The sequence below is a fragment of the Egretta garzetta genome, unplaced genomic scaffold (genome assembly GCF_000687185.1).
Source record: "Egretta garzetta isolate BGI_Z169 unplaced genomic scaffold, ASM68718v1 scaffold457, whole genome shotgun sequence".
In the NCBI taxonomy this organism is placed as follows: Eukaryota; Metazoa; Chordata; class Aves; order Pelecaniformes; family Ardeidae; genus Egretta; species Egretta garzetta.
Window position 1 is genome coordinate 87414 of NW_009260187.1, and position 20723 is coordinate 108136.

Sequence of the window (20723 nt, forward strand, 5' to 3'; positions counted from 1 at the left end):
TAGCGCTCATGGGGCTCGGCCCTTCCCTTTTTCCCCTCCACCCCGCTTCGCTCTCCGGCACCCCCTCACCTCCGCCCCCCCTTCCCCTCAGTCCGGGGGTTCGCGTTCCCCGGCCTGCGCTTCATCTGTTTTCCAGATGTATCAGCAGCGCCCTAAGCAAGCCCGGCATTTTGGTAGCGATGTCTTGTGGGGGTTGTTTTGCAATCTCAGTAGGGTTCCCCCCCCCTCCCCCGCCTTTGGTGCAGCAGCGTTTTTCTGTTCATGTGCAGACCGGCCCCCCCTTCCCCTCAGTCCGGGGGTTCGCGTTCCCCGGCCTGCGCTTCATCTGTTTTCCAGATGTATCAGCAGCGCCCTAAGCAAGCCCGGCATTTTGGTAGCGATGTCTTGTGGGGGTTGTTTTGCAATCTCAGTAGGGTTCCCCCCCCCTCCCCCGCCTTTGGTGCAGCAGCGTTTTTCTGTTCATGTGCAGACCGGAAAGCTATAATGCACGTAGCCCATGGCAGGGAGACAGGCTAGATAATGTATACTTTAATTGGTCCGGGTTTAGAAAGCTGACACTTAAATATGATAGGCATGTGGGTTTTTAGACTGCAGGAAGAAGGTATGCGGTGCGTCCAGGTGTGTGTATCAGAGTTGCTCCGTTTTTGAAATCATGACGATATAAATCTCGCTTTTACTGCCGTAAAATTAACCCAGAGATACACTATGGAGTCCTGTAGTATTTTACGTCGACACTAGGGGTGTCTCCTGCTTTTCACCGCTGCCAAGAAATCAACGCCCTTTTTTAATAAACATTTATTTTAGCCTAAATTATCCAGTACCCTGGCTGCAGGAGGACTCTGGCATTATTTTTGTTTTACAGCTGGAGAAATAGAAGTGGTTTAAATTTTCTCATTCTTAACCCTTTAAGAGCAAGGCCAGCTGTTTATCACATTTCACATTAGACCTCACAGGGCCTGGGAGATGAAAATGGATTTCCTTTTGTTTTTAAGCAAGGGACTGCAATCTTTAGTTTAAAAAATAAAGTTGTAGCAGAAACTGATGGGACATGCTCAGACTGTCTTTGCATGTATACTTTAATGTCTGTTGGATGTGCATTTGGAGAAATACTTTGAAATGTATAAAGGTTTGGTTTCAGTTGGGGGCTAAACCAGTGTGTTTACTGAATGCCTTCACACAGTCTTGGTGTACGTTAAGACTGTGAGAAAAGAAGGCTCATATTTTGAGAACAAGGTATTAATGCAGTTGGGACTTAAAAAGAAAAAATGTATGATTGGAAATTATGCCGTGGTTGCAATACTACGAATTGCTGTGACTATATAGATGGATAGTGATCATCTTCCACATAACAGTTGTGCTCATACTGCCATTAGTTGGCTCTTCTGTGAAAAGTTTGTTCTCGGACTTGCCTGATGGTATACGCTAACATGCATAAAAGGAAAGAAAATGTTATTTAACAGTGATACCCGTGTGTTAGTGACCTGTAATGAACCTAACTTTCATGTATTATTAACTTTATTTTTTTTCCTCTGTTGTTTTGTAACTGAGGCTGTCCTAGCATCTTTGATGGTATAATGTTGACTATTATTTTGTGACTTCTTGAACAGTACTTGTGTATGATCAATTGCAATGTGTACATGCAGATGTGGGGTGGGGGGGGAAGGTATGCTGGGTATTATCTCTACCAGTAAAGGTGTTTGTTTGCTTGCATAAGCAGTAACAACACTAAGAGAGTTTTCAATGTAGCTGTATCAGCATGCTGATTCTGATAACACCTGATCTTAGGTGCCTTGTAGTTTGAAAACCAAGCTAAAACTAAACAGCTGATAAACATTAAAAAAAACCTTCAAAACATTTTGTTTAAGTTGCCATTCTTTTTACTGTCATTATCCTGTGGATGTTTTCACTGGAAGAGTTCACTTCTGATGAAGAAGTAGCCCTTGTTTCAACCTTTACTTTATTAGAATAGAGCAATTCTTTTTCACCGTTTGGAGTAACATTTGTTTTGTGTTCTCACAGGACCAGAAAGCTGACAGTGAAGAAAGAGGTGAATGTATTGTTGTGTTCATAGTAGGTAGCTTAAGATAAAACATAAACATCTAGTGAGTCAAAGAATGTAGTTCTGGATGTTTTGGTATAGCCAGTTCTAAAATAATCTATCAGGCAGAGCATAAGATGATGAGTCCATTACATAATGCTAGAAGTAATGTTGATATGCTATTTCTGTCAGAGTTGACTTAGCAAGTTTTTCCTATGAGGAGTATTTTCTAGGAAAAGGTAAATAGCACGGATAGATGCTATTAAACAGTCTTGGTTTTGGGTAGATAAATTCTGTTTTCTTGGGATGGTTTGCATTCTGGTTCATATCCAGCTCTTCAGCTTTATAGTTGTAGGACAGTAGAGACAGAATTCCACAGGAGTCGCCCAAACCATGTTACGTAGTGTACCCATCATCTTAGCTACGCTCTGTTCAGTTATTCTGACTCACTTTACTTTGAGTAGTGGTGCTTCTGGTGCATTTTTTCCAGCTGAAGCTGATCTAGCAGTGTTTCTAAATTACTGAAGCCAACAACCACCAAAACATTTTTTTGCAATAGAACCAAAAAACCCCAAAATACCATCTTGAATAATTGTTTACTGTTTAGCAGGGAAGGTGTTAAATAAGTTGGTTCTTAGCTGAAGAAAAAACTAGTTACTCCATTACCAAATCATATTTGCACTGCCATCATTACAAATATCTGAATAGTCAGTTGAGTTTTGTAACAGGTGGCAGGAACTGAGGGGCACTCGCATAGTCCGTCTTACAGCCTACTGGTGGTCTTTGCCACAGGCGGAATAACTGGTCTAGGATTCAAACTGCAAAGCTTGTGTATAGGTCTCTTAAGAAGTATTTGGTAGGCTTGCTTAAGCCAGTTTATTTAATAACAGAATTTATTTTGGAAGTAATTTTCAGAGACATCGTTTAGAGGCCAATTTGAATACGCAAGTTCACTTACCCGTGATCTCCTGAGGAAGACAGATCCTGTTAATGAAGAAAGAAAGAGACCTTCTAAAAAGTAACTGTATTTTTTCACTATTTCAGTGGTAGAAGGAGAATTCTGTCTTTTATGGTTAAATTATTAATTTAACGATAGGGAGGAATGAAAATTGAGTAGTTAAAAGGAAAATGGTTTGTGGTGGGCATGCCTCAGGAACTTCAGAATAGGCATCTGACAGCACTAAAATGGAAGCTTTAAGGGAGTGAGGTTAATAACATCTAAATTGGTTTTTTTATTCATATCTTAAAGGAGACGGGACTATCTTTTGTTGATCAGTGCCAGAAAAGGAGGCTCGAGTAACTCTGGTGTTTCTGGGGAAACAAATGCACGTTTTGGTGCCAAACCATTTCTTGGTCTGCTTCTGCCTCCTCATTTCCCCCTCATTTTTATATGTCAGAAAGACGTACGAAAAGTTGTTAAGGTGTACTGCAAGAAAATTATTTATTGGTTTTGATTGACAGAATATATACTTTCAAGAAGAAATGAATCTAGCAATGAAGATCTTGACAGCTTTTTTGCAGCTGGCTGTTGAATCAGTGCTTACCTGGCAATGTTGCAGAAGTCCTTTTTTTAATTGTAGGTATGTTTAATAGTGTTCTCCTACTGTAATTCATAAATTACACTTGTATAAGATTTTTCAACGTTGCTCTGATTTCCCTGCTATTAAAAGAATTCTTTTGCTTTCCCTCCCCTTTTTTACTGCTTGTGTTTAGCTGAGTTTTGTTCAAGAGAAATTGTATCCTCACCCAAAATGTTGTAAGCCTGAATGGTAGTTGAGCATGAAAATGTTAGGGCTTTGGTTTAGTTATATGAAATGGTGACCAAAAATTATGTTTATAGGAAAAACTTTTTTGTAATTTGAGCTAATATATGACTTCTTGAAAGCAACATGCTCTTGACTTCCTTGTCGCTCCTCTTTCCACCCAAGCCTGTTCTCCCTGCTCCGGGTAGTATAATTTCTGAATTTCTAATTGGGAGAAAAATTAGACTGCACTGTTCTCTGTTGATAAGCAGCCAGTTCATTTAGTGACACATTTCCCTATTTTCTATCCTTTCCTTCTTCTGGCCTATATATTTTTCTCTTTGTAAGCTTGTTTATTCCTGTGTATTCCCTACAGAAAGACTACAGGGGCAAAGGGGGCTGGCAGTTCCCATGCTTCCTACATGCTAGTTCTTTGCCAGAATCATCAGCAGAAATAGGGAAGGTGCTACTGTGTGATGTCCTTGTCACGATCAAACTCCTCTGCTTCTGGAGGAGCGAGCACTGCAGGGATGGGGGAGTAAAGATTGAAGCAATGGGGAAGGAATGATGAGAGGCATGGATCTACATCAAGAGAGAGGAGTAAAAAGTGCTTGTGCTTAAAGGTTATGCAGTTGGAAACTTTTGAGCAGGATATCGTAAGAAAATAAGTATCTTGTTTTACTTGCATGCTCCTGTTAATTAAAACAAAAAAAGTTGGAACTCCTGGAAACAGTAAGAATTTTATTGGCTGACTTGATTATATAAATTACTTAAATATGTTCTTTCTTTCCCAAAGGCCATAAGCGCTTATCTTGCTGTGCTCATGTGAAGCTGGTAAATATTGTCCTTGTTCTACAAATGAAAAAGGTTGAGGTCATGGTGCGGTAGTAACTTATCCAAGGCCCTTTTTATTGTTTAGATGTTAATGTTAGGATGTGATGTCGGAAATGGATAATGTGTTTGTAGCTCCGAAAATAAATAAGTGTAAATCAAATTAACTGCTACAGATTTTGAGGTCTTGGGACCGATGAATAATTGGAGTTAGAATGCAGCCACTAGAAAACGTGCTGTATGTTGTCCATTTGGCTTAAGGCATGTGATGGTGTGCAGTGGTTGAAAGCTTGGTCATATGCTACCTTCTTTCAACATCTTTGTAGCATTTTGTTGGCCACTTAGTGACTTCTTTTAGAGGTTAGACCTGGAAATGGGCCTTTTATGTCCCATAAAAGCTATTCAGTTTCTTATGTGTCAGGGGCCTAAGGTAATCTTGACACCAGCAGTTTGAGAAAGATCTGTTACAAAGATTGCCTTAACGTGCAGAATGAAGTGAGACAGACTTGGATATGGACCAACATGTTTTAATCTGGAATAGGTAGATCTTTCAGTATACTGGTTCAAGTATTCTGGGAATGTTTTCACTGCTGTTTCCTTGAATCAATGATCAGGAAGCTTAAATGACTTGAAATTCATGATTTTGTAATGATTTAAGTACAAGGCTAGAAGCAATCTGTTCTGCTTGACGTATGAGGTAGCTAGATTATTTTGGTCACCATTTGAAATACTATATTTCCTTAGTAATATTGAATATCGAGATAAGTTTAACTAGGGTTAAACTTAAACTATGGCTTGTCTTCCTATTCAGGTCTGTTCTATATAATTTGAATGGCCAAAATCTGTGGGGAGTTTTTTTTTTAAGTTTCAGGTGTGTCTAAGAATAAAACCCACATCTTTCAAGTAAAGTAATTTTTGGAGTGATGGTTCTCTCAAATAAAATTTAATCTTGATGTTTTATGTAGCTTTCTAAATGTGTAACTTGAAAATTTTAATTTGGTAACAATACTTTATTAGGCCTTTTCCATATGCGGAAAGACCATTAAAATGTTTTTTTTTTAGATTGTACCTAGTACAGCCACATGCACATTGTTAATTTAACTGCTTGGGAAAACGATGTGGATGGTGCAAAACAGGCTGGAGACTATATCTGACTTGCTTGTAACTTGACAGTGAGTCTGCCCTGCTATTGATACTCTGTTCCACAAATAAGGAAGAATCCCCAGCGATATAAATAATGATCTTGAACTGTGTTAAAGAAGACTCAGAAACCCTTTAAATGCTTTGTATTAAAGGACAGCGTTGCTTATGAACTGCCAATAAAAATCTTGGCTTCCAAGCTGTAAACAGGTTGTGCCAGTTAATACGCTCAGGTGAATATTTGTGAAGTCTGTGGTGATGGACGTTTTTAAGCAAACTGTTAAGGCAAAGAACCGGAACTCCCCCAGTAAGCTGATACAGTGCCTATTTTAAAAAGCTTATGCAGTCAGCTTGAAGTTCACAAACACTTTATATCATTGTCTAAGTTAGGTAAAGTAGGAATTAAATAATGTAGTAAGACATTTATTACTTCAGTCAGAATTTGGGAGGGGCAGGAGAGGGAGGGATGGCGTAACTGATAGGAAGCCAGGGTTAATATGTTTCTGGGAAGAAACCCAGCTACTGGAAAAGTGGATTCAGCTGTGATTCTCACAAGAATATAATCTTAAGATCATCTTTAAATGCTCTGGAACTACTTTTCTTCCAATGGTATATTTGTGACAAATATAGAGGCTTTTTAGCCTTTATTTTAAGCAGCTGGAAACTTTGGGAAGGAACACCTCAGCTACAGTACTGCTGTTTTTCTACCCCTTCTTCGTTGTCAACCTGTGAATAGCTCCTCTGTGTACATTTATCAGGTGTCTTGGGTTTTTTTGTTATAGGTAGTAAAAGACAAAACAACTGTTCTTTCACTACTGACTGTGTATGTTCTGAATAGCATCACTGAAGTTGAAAGAAATGGCTTGAATTCCCTCTGCTCAAAGATACTATGGCTAGGAGAGAGGACTTTAAAGGGAGGGTTTTTTTGAAACAAACTCCATGGATATGACTTTAGGCCTGAGCTTATGAAGGAGAACTTCTCGTGTATTTTGTAGGCATGATGACTGAACAGCTTTTTCAGTGTTGTGTATGTAATGATGTTCTCTTGGGGGAGTTTAATTTGGTATTGAGCCACTGCTTAACAGGCTTAGCATCTTGGTGTCTGAGCAGTCATGGGTCAATTTTGTTGGTAATGCTGAAGGAACGTTTCATAGATAAAGGCTTGACTTTATGTATGTAGCATGTAGATCTTCTAACAAGTCTAGAAAAAAAAAATCATGATAAATAGGAGAACTTCTAAACAGCAATAATAAAAAATGCCATGTGAATAAAAAAAACTTGATTTTTATATTTGATCTAAGTAGACTATCTTAGCACTCTAATTACTGTTCTTCATAGAGGTATCTGGTACAATATCTTTCTCTACTTATTCTTAAACTTTTCCAGGGATTCTTATAAACATCGTGTTAGTTTTCCTGAAGTATTTTATTCAAAACATGTTTGGTCGTTTTAGTAATAAGATGAAAGCATTTGCATTGGGTACTGAGAAATTTTTTTATTTCATAGGAAAATCAGTCATGACAGATGTAACTTATAAAATATGAAAGGTTATAAGTTTGAATCTTGCGTAGTCTTGAATGTTAGAGTGCAACACTGGTGTTGGTGCAGCTGTGTTTGCCAGGGCTCAACTCTGAAAAATTCTCTTTTGAGAGGCCTTGAAAAAAATGAACAGTGAGCTAGAAGGTAGCCAAATTCCCTTTCTTGGTGAGAAAACAGTCATGTGAGTAAAAGGGACTAAAGTTAAGGGGAAGTAGAAGATGGTGGTTAAAGATTTAGGCATTGTATGTCGTGATACAGTAGTACTGTAATGCTCTGTAGGGGGGGGCAGAGCAGCTAAAGATTCCAGAAAAATCGGGAAGAATTAGTTTGAGTGAGAGAGTGGGTGATTTTTAGCAACAGTTTTATCTTGGCCACTTTCTTAGAGGTATTGCTTAACATCTGTGCAGTATCATAAATGCTTTGTGAAGTCAATCCATGTTACTCAGCATATCACAAAGAGCAGTTAAAACTTATTTTAAAAATAGAAGTGTTCTTTGATTTGCAGTTCATGTTACAAACATATACATGTTATATACTGCCTTTAAGGTTTGCAAGCTGTAAATTTCTGGAAGTATAGCCTATGACGAAGTAAGATGGGAAGTAGCAGAAAGATGGTAGCCTGTGGTTCTGTGGGCAGATTGTGTATACGGGCACAGTTGTGTCAATTAGTCTTTGGGGAATGGATGCAGTTATTTGTACGGTGCTTTGGACTAGGATGACTAGATTCTTGATTGTGAGCCCCCAGAGCAAGTGGTAATTATTACTAGAAGTCACTGGAGCTCTGCAGGGGTGCATCTACTTATTTTGGGACCTGTGGACCCTATAAATAGCAGTAATTTTTCTAATGCTGCATTGTGTGTACTTTTATGCTCGCTTTTTGTACATTTACAACTTACAAAAATGTACAGCTCTTCAGGACAGCTGTTCTTAATTGTATTGCTAGTCACAGCAATTAATAAGCTTTGATTTCTGACAGGATGAAGGAATCTTTTAGCGAGTGCTATGAATCTTTACCAAAAATAATGCTAATAGCTATAAGTAAATGAGATTTTGGATAATTCTTCAAACATTTGACATATGATTGTTTATAAGCTACCGAAACTGGCTTGGAATTCTAATCTTTTGAGTACCCTTTTATTAGCTTGTAGCCGAAGTGCTAGATGTCTCTATTTGATACTGAATGTTAAATATTTGCATTCCTGTACATAAATAAAAGAAACAAGTTGGTTCCTGCCCTGAAGAACTTAACCTAAAATATTCTTCTTTTTAATTACATTTGAATATTACTTCATATAACCAACTCCTGAATGGACATCACCTCAGCATTATGATTAAAATAAAATCTGTATCTTCTCCATGACACAGGTCACACAAAGATGACTGTTTAAAGATTTTGGAATGTTCCATAGTGGTGAAAACCTTAATTGAAAGTAGTGTGGTGGTGTTCTGTGTTTTATTTTGCTTACCTTTGATTGGGAAGTCTGTGATAACAATAATTGGAAGACTTCGGAAATTTGAAGTGCATGTTTTCCAGAGGATAAATTCCTGATTTGCTGGAAGTTCTAGAGTGCTGGAAATACTGAGTATTCACTTAGAATGGAATCTGGTAATGCCCGAAGACCTGTTTAATGTTTAGTAAAATTCTTGATATTTTAATTACAATGGTTTTGATCCCTCTGTATTGGATCACAGCGTTGATAGGGCCTGTTTTCAAACCATATGACTCATCTTTATTCTTTACTGAATTCTTCATGAGTCCTTGAGTGGCATAAACTAAACCAGAGCTTATTGAAGTGTCTCAATTTAATAGCTGACAGCTGTAAGTTCTGATGAAGTTATTTTCCTTTTGGAAAAAAAATAGAACCATGTATTAAGATTAGTGTTAACTCTTAGCGACAGTTAATACTACTGGAATACAACCTCTATTTTGCAGATTCTATATCTATGCAACAATTCCCTTCAGCATAGTCTGCTTCTTCCTTTGATTTACACATCTTGCCCAGTTCTGCATTTTTGCCTCCTTCGCTGTTTTCTGTTCGTCAGTTTGTGAAATCAAATCCCATTTTTGAACTATCTTTTCTGTTTTCAGATACATGTCCTTTGCAGAAGGACAATGCAATGTTGCATTGCAATGTTTGTGATGTTCTTCAGCCTCTTTTGTGATAGATCCTAAATGACATTTTACTAATTGTCTACTTTTTGTGATCTTTTTTGCTGTGCTGTTTCTGTTTTCTCTTCTCTTGTTGGCCAGCCATAAGACACTTACCTCCCTTTTTTCAAACTCTGATTTCCCTTTTTCTCACTAAGTGGTATTAAACTGTTAAAGTTTCTTAAATGGGGAGAAGGGCTGGTGACAGCATCTATTTATGCAACCTGCTCCTGTGCTCTTTTTGTACCATTTCATCAAGTACTGTATGCTGATCTGTGTGACTGACTTTGAAACTTTTAAGTACTTTTGGCATAGCCTCTGTGAATTGGCGATACTCTCTGAATTGGCACTTAAACTTCATAGCTAAGGGATGTTTAACTGTTAGATTGTTGTATGCTGTAAAGCTGTGTCAGCTTTCTTTTTCCCTCCACGCCATCTCAGATCCATTTACAGATATCTGCAACTCTTCCTAAAGCTTTAACCTTTGCAGTTAACTCATTACTGAAAACACTGCTGAAATCTAAAAACTTAGGATAATCAGTTGATAAAGATGCGCTGGTCGTGTTCTTTTGTATTGTCAACCTATTTCTGTGAATAGACGATTATATTCAACTGTAGTATAGTATTTTACACTGAGTAGTATAACACTGTTATGTGATGCAGTGTATGTTACTTCCATTTCTAGAATGTGTTTTTGCTATTTTCTTTCCCCTCTACAAATACCACTTGGAGCAGTACAGTGAATCTGCTATGTCTAAACCCCCTGAAAAAATGAAGCCTTTTAAATTTGTTTTATAACTGATACCAATCTCTCATTGTTTGCTTGCACAAGTAGGTGAAGCTTGTGGCGAGGTAACTTTACCAGGTATGTTGGGAACAAGTACATTAATTTGTATGTTTGTCAGTTGCTGTTGGAGGATAACATGCTCCATTTCATTTCCAGCTAGGTTCTCATCTTTCATATTTGCCTCAGCCTGATACATACGTGAGATATATCTGATCAGTCACAAGCAGGCCTGTAGCTGTTTCTTGCAGAAGTTAGGGAGGAGGTTTGTTTACTGGGGGTTCTGTGACTACTGTAGCTTCTTCTCTGCTTTTGGAAAACTGTCTGGAAAGAGAAGTATTGTTGCTCCTTTTTAACACTCATAGTGTTGCTGAGGAATAGTAGCATGCAACTGATCTAATGATTATCAGTTTTCTTCCTGCCTGTAGGGTTAGGGCTTTCAGTGTTATATCTGATCTCGGTACAAGCAAAATCAGGAAGTTCAGAAATTTCAGAAAACTGAGCCACTCTTAGTTATACTCACTTTTTGGTATTTGGAGTGTCACAAATCATATTTTTAAGAGGTAGACTTTTTGATTCTGAAGGTGTTGATAACACTTGCCTTTAGCTTCTTGAAAATCACTCTAGAAATAAGTTTAAATTTGCAAGCATAGTAACAAGTACTGTACCTTTAAGTGACAAGTAATTTCCATAACCTACTAAAGCATTTTTAAAAAAACAATACACAGAAAAGAAAGCCTGCCTTTCCTACTCCTCATCAATCCCATGGCAAAAGTGTTTGACTAAAAGTTTTATGGCGAATGTAACTATTTTTTGACTGTTTCTGTTAATTTTGGAGGGAGGTATTGCACTAGCAATTAACTTGGCAGAGTTTTTACTGGGATTGTTCTAGAGAGCTGTTTGCTGAAGCTCCTCAATTCTTTTTGGTTTTGTAGTATCTGGAAGTGCAGAGAATTAAATTGGAGTAATTGAAAGCAGCCTCGTGAGAGTATATCTGTATATAGCAAATTATATTTCAATATAGCTTTAGGTCAAGTTAATATCTTTTTGTAAAGTAACTGTCTGTTCCTATTTCTATGTAGGTCAGCCTGTGAGTAATTCTCAGTTTTGGTGGACCACTGTTTTATTGCTTTGTGTTGGGTTTTATTGCTTTGTGTTGGACTGGAAGTTTTGAACATTGTCTGTTTTCTGGGAAGGTACTTCGGACAAAAACTGTTTTATCTCCAAGTAGTTGCAGAGAAAGGGAAGACCTGAAAGAGTTGGGGATTGGACTAGATGACTCTAAAGGTCCCTTCCAACCCAAAACATTCTATGATTCTATGAAAGAGCTTTTAATTGCCTAGTAAATATTTTACCTGTAGAATGGGTGTTTTGACTCTTTTGGGTAGTTTTGTGTTTCTTCATTTGACAGCCTATAAGATGCTAAATAATAGTTTGAGTATAACTTGTTAATTACTAGTGAAAACTGTGTGACTTTGTTCAGAGACTCTTCAGGTTCTCCGTGATGCTTGCATACTTTGGTTTGATGTTGAGAATGAAGTTTTATTTCCTTTGTCCTATGTGTTACTTTATTTTTCCAATATTGTTTATTATAAGCTTTTGCAGTATATACTTACAAACAAAATTTCCTTCTTTGAAATGCTCTTCGAAACTCTTTGACTCCCCTTTTGTAATGCACAAAGATGGATGTTTGGGTTTTTTCTTTTTTTTTAATTTATCATTGATATGTCTGTTGCCTTGCAGTCTTCTCTGTCTTCTACCTTGTTCTGTACTTGGATTACAAATTTTCTGGTTGGACAGCACTGTTTTGTTTTTGTTTTCACTAGCATGGTCTTTGTCAATGTGACAGCGTGGTCCTGGAGTGGATTGGTTGGGAAACTTTACTGCAATTACCTTTAAAGTTGGGAAAGAGGGCTGCTGTGGTCTCCTTATCTAAGGGAATTGAATAAACTTCAGTGAAGAGGCTTGTGTAGTAAACCTAGTAAGAGGTTTTGTAGGTGGAACCAATATGTTAACCTAAGTGGAACAAATACATTAGTGTCTTGCAATTTTTTTGTGACTTCTCCAGAAGCAATGGAGGACCAACCTTGTTTCACTCCAAAGACTTTCTAATGTGAGCTCTTAATTGCATCAGAACTTACTTTGATTTAGTGGTGACAGAACTTTTATTGTTGCCTTACTGAAGGTTGAGCTGCTTCAGAATCTTTCTGGGAAACTCCTTTCCTTGGCTTTTGAAGAGTTTATTGTTCATTTATGCACTTAAAATTACAGGGTTCTGAGAAGTCTCAAGAGCAATACAAGCTTTAGAAATGCCAGCTCTGTAGTGATTGCATAAGTAGGCTGGGTTGTTGCCTCTCAAGAGTAGTTGCTGGGAACTGCCAAAAGTGAAATTGTCTAATAACACACACAGAATCATACCTTAGCTCATAAAGTTAACACTTCTGTTCCTGTGACACTTTCTCTTAAGTTCTGTTTGCACATTGCAGTGCTTATGCAAGTTTTTGCAATGAGAGATCTGGTTATTTTGTATGAGAGTTTGGTTTCTTGTACATACGAGGCTTTGCTTTTCTTCAAATAATGGGATTTGCTAGTTTTCTAAATGTGGCACAATCTTTTCTCTGCCTCACCTTGTTTTAAAAACTGCACTATGTTTGACTCTAGCACTGCTAATTATCTCTACCTGACATTGCAAACTCTGTCAGTGAGGTTATTAAATAGAGCAGAAAATTTAAATATTTGCACATTAGAGTTGCAGCAATGGAGTTATGTTAAGTTTAAAGCAATCCAGTTATCCTTTAGATTTTTATTATGTCTACATCAAACTTGTGTAAGATCACTTCTGGGGATAGACACATATCTAGTGAATGATATTTTCAGTGCTAACTGTATGCTCTGACTTGGTGGCTCCTTTTCTCCTCCAAACTCAGGAAAACTGAATTTGCAGGAAACAGTAAAACTTTTCCATCTATGATCGTGCTTTCTTCTTAAGCAGTTTTACAAAATGTTTTATTTTGTGTTTCTTCTGGGTCCTTATGTCTCATAGAGTTCAGACAGGAAAAGCTATGGCATTTATATATATTAATATAGATCATATAATCCCTGCTATAATTGGATGACTTTACAGATTGCTTTTTGGCCTGAACACTTCAAATTCAAAACATGAAAATTTAAAATCAGTGATTTTATTCTGTTTTGCTAGAAACATGTTTTATTGCTATCATTCCTTTAACATTAATAAAGCAAAAGGGCATATTAAAGATAAAGGCTGAACCCTCGTATAGTTATACTCTTGATTCTATTGGTTTGCCTGTATGGTAGAGGCTTTGGCAACAGTAGCTATCTCTAATTTTGGGTTTGCTTCTTGCTTCATTGGTTTAGGGCTTCCCTGTGATATCCTAGAATAGCTACTTGACTGCGATGGCCTTAAGCCATTAATACCTCATTTTGGAGGAGACCCGTGGACAGTGGAGGATTTAAATAAAGCATAGCAGAAGTGACTGGCCAACTGCCAGCCAGAGGACAAGTGGCTTCCCTTAAAATGACTGACAGAGCTTGAGCAGAGCCATGACTGGATTAGATGGTGACTAAGGAGTAAACTGCAGGCTTTTCCTAAGGCTTGCACAGTCTTTCTTGCCTCCTGCATCCTGAGGGGGGATGTGATAGAACCTGATGTACATCCAAGAGGGAAGAATCATCACTTCTTTTGTTACAAACAAATTGAATAAATGTATCCAAAATAAGCAGTTTGCAGTAAGACACTTTCTTTTTTAAATGTGGCAAAGGAAATTGTAACACTTATTCTGTGTGCTTGCAGAGAACAACAATGCCAAATGCTGTAACAGCTTTAACCTGACCTGATCTCTACTGTAATCCGAAATCCGGCAATCCCCTTTGCCTTGGTTCATTATCTCTGATGTCTGCAATTTAAATGCCGTGTTCAAGAATTAGGTATTAATCTTTTTTTGAGTTCCTTCAGTACTGAAGGTCACAGAGTGTTTTCTTTAGAGACAGGATTAAGAAATTTAGGCTACTTTGGGGATAACACATTTAAAACTTGAAATCTCCTTCCAAAGGTAAGTTAAAACAAGCTGTGTGGTTTTCCAGCAGTGCCCTTTTTTGACTACAAAATGCTTGTAGCTTTCCTTAATGTTTGCTGTTCATAAGCATTCAGGTGAGATACCAAGTTAGAATATTAACAGCAGCTGTAAGACTTGTCCCTTGCACCTTTGTAGTTTCACCTCGGGGTTAAGATTGTACATAAAAACTGAACACTGATACAAATTCAGCGGTTTTATCAGAATTCTAGTAAACCTTCCAAGAATTGTAACTTAAAGTGTTGGGCAAAAAGTTACCATAGCTTCAAGGGACGATGATTACGCTCAGCAGCAGCTATAGGGGAGAGCACAGTTTATGCTGTAGTCCCAGAATGGAGACTCTAACCAAAGGTGAAGATGGAGTGGAAGAATATGTTGGCAGGCTTATGTCATTGGTCTTAAACAGCTAGGTAGGTGGAATTGTAACAGATGCTGAGGAGTTGTGGATGTATCATGCTAGGTAGTTGTATCCTCTGGAAAATTGTGGCTGCCAGAAAATGGAAAATGCCTCCACCTCCTCTAAGGAAGACGTTGTCCAATCAATTTATGGTTTAACTAAATATAACTGTAGAATTTTTTTTTTATCCCAAATGAAACTCCTCCGTTTTATCTAGCTCTTTTAGATTATAGCTTAAAGAGAAAAGATGATTAGACCTAAAACATTTGACACTTCGGTTATTACAGTATCTGGGCCATTAAAAATGTGCTTCTCAGTTTTTTCAACTCTTGTAGAATCATTGTTTGGATAATATTTGTGTATGTGAGTAAAAAGGAGAGGAAAACACATTAGCAATCCCTGGGCAAATTTAGAGTTGAAAAATGTGTATGTTTTTGCATTAAGGTGTAAGAATTAGATGATAGTTTCCAGTTTCTCTCTGTTTATTGGATGCATTTGGTTTAGTGTCTTCAACATGAGAAGCTTCAAGTATTAGGTTGTAGCTGAGTAAAAGAGATTAAAATTCGTTAAGAGAAATTCCTAAATAAAACGAACTCCTGTACTGGAATAAATAGCCTCCCTGCAACTTTTTCCCCTTATGCTTTATGGGTTTTCCCAGTGACCAACAGTCATAGTTGAGAATGCAAATGTGTCCAACTAACTTAAAAGCAAGTTCAAGTCTGGGTTGGTTTTTGGTTTTTTATAATATTTAGGGTGCTTCCTTAAACTTGGTGGATGTTGAATCCATTCCTTATCTCTGTATGCTTAGGGAACTCTTACTTTTAACAGCTCATAGGAAGTACTAACTAAATACCAAGGTTTAAGGTCAATGCATAAACTTCATAGTTTGCATCTGTAGACGCATCTTGTGTTCAAAGGTTCCGGAGAAAATACTATAATGCATTGCTGTAATATGCACCTTCTTTCTGGTTGACTGAAGAATCAAAGGAATAAATGGTGGATACTCTTCCATAACAATGCTGCTTATTCTTTCGTTAACATAACTTTGCAAGATTTATTTGGTAAAGAACATGTTCTGTGTTCTTCATGACCCATGCCATTCTGTGAATTCAATATATGATGGTAATGCTAGCTGTTGGAGTTTTGTTAATAATAAAAAGTATCGATTTTAATGGGAAGTTTTACTTGAAGAAGAGCAGGAGAGCACAACTTGAGTACCAACGGAATGCCTGAGTCCCTTACTGTCACACTTGTGTTTTGTGCACCTTACCTGGTACCATTACTGCTGCTTCTGTGTTTTTCTTCCTTGCCTTTTCTTTTCTTATTTTTTTTCCTATAATCCCTTGCTTTTCTGGATACCCTGTAAGAATTCCTTGCTCGTTAATGACCTGTTTAATTTCTTCTGTTGTGCATGTGGACAACTGAATGTTCACACCAAAGGATAATGAGGTGCCCAGATTTGACAGTGTGAATACCAGAAGGGAAATGGGATGGCTTCCAACTTCCAGGTACTATGCTGGACTTTTGGACAGACGATGATGGCTATGAAATGTGTGGTGGGACTCTTCCACAGCTTTGGTTACAAAAATGAGTGGGGCATAAGCAGAGCTGAGGTTGTGAAAATTGTGTGCTTGTGAAGGTTCAATAAATTGCTGTCATAGTTGGATTCAACTTGCATCTTAAACTGCTGTCATATTATCTCAGCTCCAGGTGTAGAGGGGCAAGGAATTAAGACTGCCCCTGAGAAAACTGAATGGGTTTGTTGATGGCCTGGAAAAATAATTTAAGATTGGGAAATGTAGTACAGCATGCTGCTAGAAGATACTTAATTTTGGAACTTACTGAGTGTGAGGCGGGTGTCAGCCATTTTTATGTATTTTTGTAATTCCTTCTGTGGGTCATGATCTTAGAAACTAAGTTGAGAATTTGGGGTCAACAGTGAAACTGTCGCTGCTCTTAAGTTGCTCGAACTTCTACATGTCTCCTAATTTAATGACCTTTAATTTCTTGGCTTTGCTTAATTCTTCTGCATCACAATATCTGACTCGGCATTAGTATGATCATAAGAACGTCAGAGGTAGATTATTCTCTTAGTATTTGAGTAGAAGGTTTGTGCTAGTGAGCTGCTAATTCCAAGGAGCCAGTGTTTTGGGGATTTGTGATCTCTGTGCCTGAAATACTTCTTTGTAAAGCAAGTACTTAATAGTTTTCTTTGCATTTAACAATGTAAAAGTCACCAAGTTGTTTTAAATGTTAATTTCTAAATTTTGGCAGTTATTCTGCACTATTATCAGCTCTTAAATTAAGTCCAGTCTTGGTTTCAGGTAACTGTGTTGTGATATCCCAATTTTAAGTACACTTCTTTTTAGTGGCTGCAGTGAAAAGCCTAAAATGTAACTTAATTACTCTGAGTCAAACACAAATGCCAAATTCCCTAGCAATCTTATCTATGACATCTCCTTTACAAGCTTCCTTTTGTAGTGTATAAATAGATATTCCTGTTAAATATACTGGAAGATAATCAGTGACATGTTTTTCTTGATTCCCAGGCTCCTCTTGGGCTAAGACACAACTTCTCTGTATTGAGTAGTCTGTTTGAGGGTGTTTTGCTTTGCTTTCTATCAGATTTAATCAAAACAGGCAAACTATATTCATGTTGTTTCTGAATGGGATAGATGAAGGTATGTGGTGTTGCTTTTTTCCACTCAAACCATACTCTTATTTATCATCTTTTAAGCCATATTTCTTGTGGTATCTACAGAAACTTTGGGGTGTCTTTTATCTGTGCTCTGGTAAACTTCTTTTAGGTGTTAATTGCTCTGGTAAGGTGCATACGAAACATACAAATTACAGTAGGTGAGATCTTGCATATTTTTCTGACCATCAGTTAATTCAGAAATTCAAACACTAAAGTGGCTTAAAGCCCCTGGGCTTTTTCTGAGTTTAATTTTAACAAATATTTAAAACACTGTGGATGTGTCTGTGTGGCATGTTCTATGCATGCAAAAATTTTTGCAGCCTTGATAACAAATAGCATCCTTTTTAGTTTGCCAACTTACCTGGTGGTTATTGATGACGAATATGGTGCCAAGCTATGATAGCCAAAGCTCTAGTAGCTTGTTAAACAAGGACCAAGGACCATTTAAAAAAACCCCAACAAAACAACCCCAAAAACCCCAAATTTCTCTTCACCAAGCTGGCAGTTCTTCGTCGTTAAAGCTTTGTGAAAATGGCAATGCATGGAAAATGAGTTCGAAGGAGGACGATGAGGAGGAAGAATTCTCTGCAACAGGTAATTTTCATTAATTGTTAATGAAAAAAAGAAGCATTTTGTGTGTGTTTGGAAGAGGAAGAAGGGTCGTTTGAGTAGGCTTGTTTTTTAAAAGCTGACTGCCAGCCTCTGCCATCTTTTTTAATACTCCCATTCTTTTCTAGTTGTAGTAGTAGATGATGGAAAACAGCTTTTTGTGTAATTTAGGAATTGAAGTCGATTTTCTTGGTAATCCCTAGTTCTAACCCCCAGCTGGCATGGCTTGGTTAACTGTTTCACTTGCATACTGTAATTTTTTTTCTTGTGACAACAAAGATAATTAGTGATGTAGAAGGTGCAGGAGCAAATGCAGTAAGCACAACATAGAGCATCTCGACAATGCCCCATGAGGTGCCCACGCATCAGAAACACGAATGCAGAAACATTAGTAATGTTCCATTTCTGTGGGCAGCTTTGGTGTGTAGGTGTAACAGCCAAGTTCTCACGCTTGAGGCCATTTACAAGGATGAGTTCATCACACTTTTTTGTGTGTTGCTGCAGAAATTGTTGTAAGTCTCAGACAGCTACTCCTGTACATGTACTAAACAGATCTTAGGAGACTACTCTTGCCACTTGTTGAATTAATTGATCTTCTGGCTATGGTAACAAATCAAAAGCTTTGAACCAATCTAACTTTTAAACTGTTCCAGGAGGTCATTTGTATTTGTGGCCCCTGACACACCACCTTTTGAGAGCTAACTTTGAGATGAGTCCTAAGCTGACATTGTGGCTTGCTGGCATTGAAACACATTGTCTGCTTTTAGAAAAGCAGAAAACTAATTGAAGGCTGTACCTTTACAAAAGGTGTACATCATGCAGAAAAGTAACATACAATTAAACAGATCTAGAAAGTGTATTCTACTAATGTATGCTGAAGAACTGTTTTGCCGTCTGATGTCTCACAGTGTACAAGCTGTTTTGTGTAAACTTCAGCTAAGAATTTAGCTTCTGTTGTTGATTTTGCTAATTGCAAGTTTCCTTTTTTGTTTTCTATCCACAGCTTTTCATGTCTTTCACTGAGGAAACTTGTCAAGATAATTGCCCTTAACTAACCTTGGAGGAGCGTGTACAATGCTGACCTTAAGAAGAGAGAATGATTAGTATTTGAAGTAACTGCCAAAGACAGAGAAAACAAGCACATTTTTATGGATAATCTACTGAAGAAATAAGACTAAAGTCCATTAATAGGTTATCCTTAATCAGTAAAAAGGCACAGCTGCTGAAGGGAGAAAAGAAAAATAATAAAGAATAAAATTGCAAGGAATGTTTTTATTCTTAAAGGAACAAACTACATGTCATACGAACTTCTGAAATACTCGAGTGACATGTTTTGACTTTTCTCTAGTGATCTGATACTTCTGCAGTATTCAGAATTTGGTCAGCCTTCTGTTAGTAGACTCTGTAATTATTTCTGTCTATAAGCCATGATTTTGCTGCTGTTGACCAGGAATTAACTTGTAGGGACCTAACAGCATTCAAAAAATATCAAGACTGTTCTAAAAGGATAAGGCTATTCAAAATATCCATAGTATTTCAGCTGCTTGTTCTAATTGTGTAACTCGACGGAATAGAGTTGAACTCCAGCAGTATGGTAGAAATACCCAGATGCAGCCGAGGAAAGCATGTTTTGTACTAGGCATAGGAGCCAGTAAATCTGTTGTGGAGCGTTGATGCTGTACAAGCTGCGTTTCTTCAACAAACCATGTGTCACTCATTTCTAAATGTGTTAATACGGTGTATATGAGAGAGGATACTCTCACTTCATGTGAGGTATGCTAAATACATAGTTGACAGGAAATACTAATATTATAATGAGTTTTTTAAGTTGGCAGTCTTAGAGAGTTGTATCAGAACCTTGTTACTCTACGCATTTATTTGTATAAATGAACTTCTCTGCATCAGAGATGAAATGGCAGATGCTGTTTGGAGACTTTACAGTGACTTTTGTCTTTACAAATTCGTGTAATTCTTTTAAAAAGTTTATAAAACAAAGTATGTCAATGCAGTGTTCTTTTGCTGAATAAGGTTTATAACTATGATGTAAATTTTTTCTTTTAGTAATCACAAAGTTATATTTTCCAGCATTCTGTGGAATGCTACCCAGTTGTGGTGTTAAACTTTGGTAATTCTTTGCATTAAAACTGTACAGATGACAATGTGTACCCAATTTTTTTCCTTTTCTTGAAGGGCTCTTTTGATGCTTTATGAAGTCTCATAGCTGCGTTTCCGTCCCTGCTTTTTATCATAACACATTAATGTGGATGTAGCTAGACCCTCTTACCTATCTGTTCTTAAACAGCATGAAAATAGTCAACCTATTTAGTGCTTGTTTTGGGGCCTATAGTGTTTCTCATACAGCACAAACATGCTGATTGTATCTGGGGACAAATAAGTGACCTTTTTGTACTGCTGTTCAGAACACGATGAAAAATGCCTGCCCCTGAGACCAAATCATTAATCTTCATTTCTGAGGATCAGCTCTTTGGTATAGAGGAACACCTTTGTGCTTGTCCAGGTCACAGCTGTGCAAACAGGAATCTTGGCATGAGTAGCTTGAACATTTATTTGTACAAAAAAAAAAGTATTAAAGTCTTCTAAAAACTAAGACTTTTGGATTCTCCTGTGAAGACAGACACTCAGCATGTCAGCAGCAGGTAACTACTTTTAAAATACCTTATTTCAATACTATTTAGCAAATA

At 37.5% G+C, this 20723-nt stretch overlaps 1 protein-coding gene across 4 annotated transcripts in view; it reads left to right on the forward strand.

Annotated features, from left to right (window-relative positions):
• Positions 1-6396: 6396 nt before the first annotated feature.
• Positions 6397-20723, forward strand: part of PPP3R1 (protein phosphatase 3 regulatory subunit B, alpha) — a 32731-nt gene continuing 18404 nt past the window's right edge. The window contains exons 1-2 of one of the 4 annotated variants that reach the window (XM_035897502.1): positions 6397-16222; positions 17761-18006. In XM_035897502.1, the coding sequence (XP_035753395.1) occupies positions 17980-18006 (27 nt within the window). In that variant the 5' untranslated portion in view covers positions 6397-16222; positions 17761-17979. The other 3 variants (XM_035897505.1, XM_035897504.1, XM_009642166.2) reach the window with 3 other exon arrangements.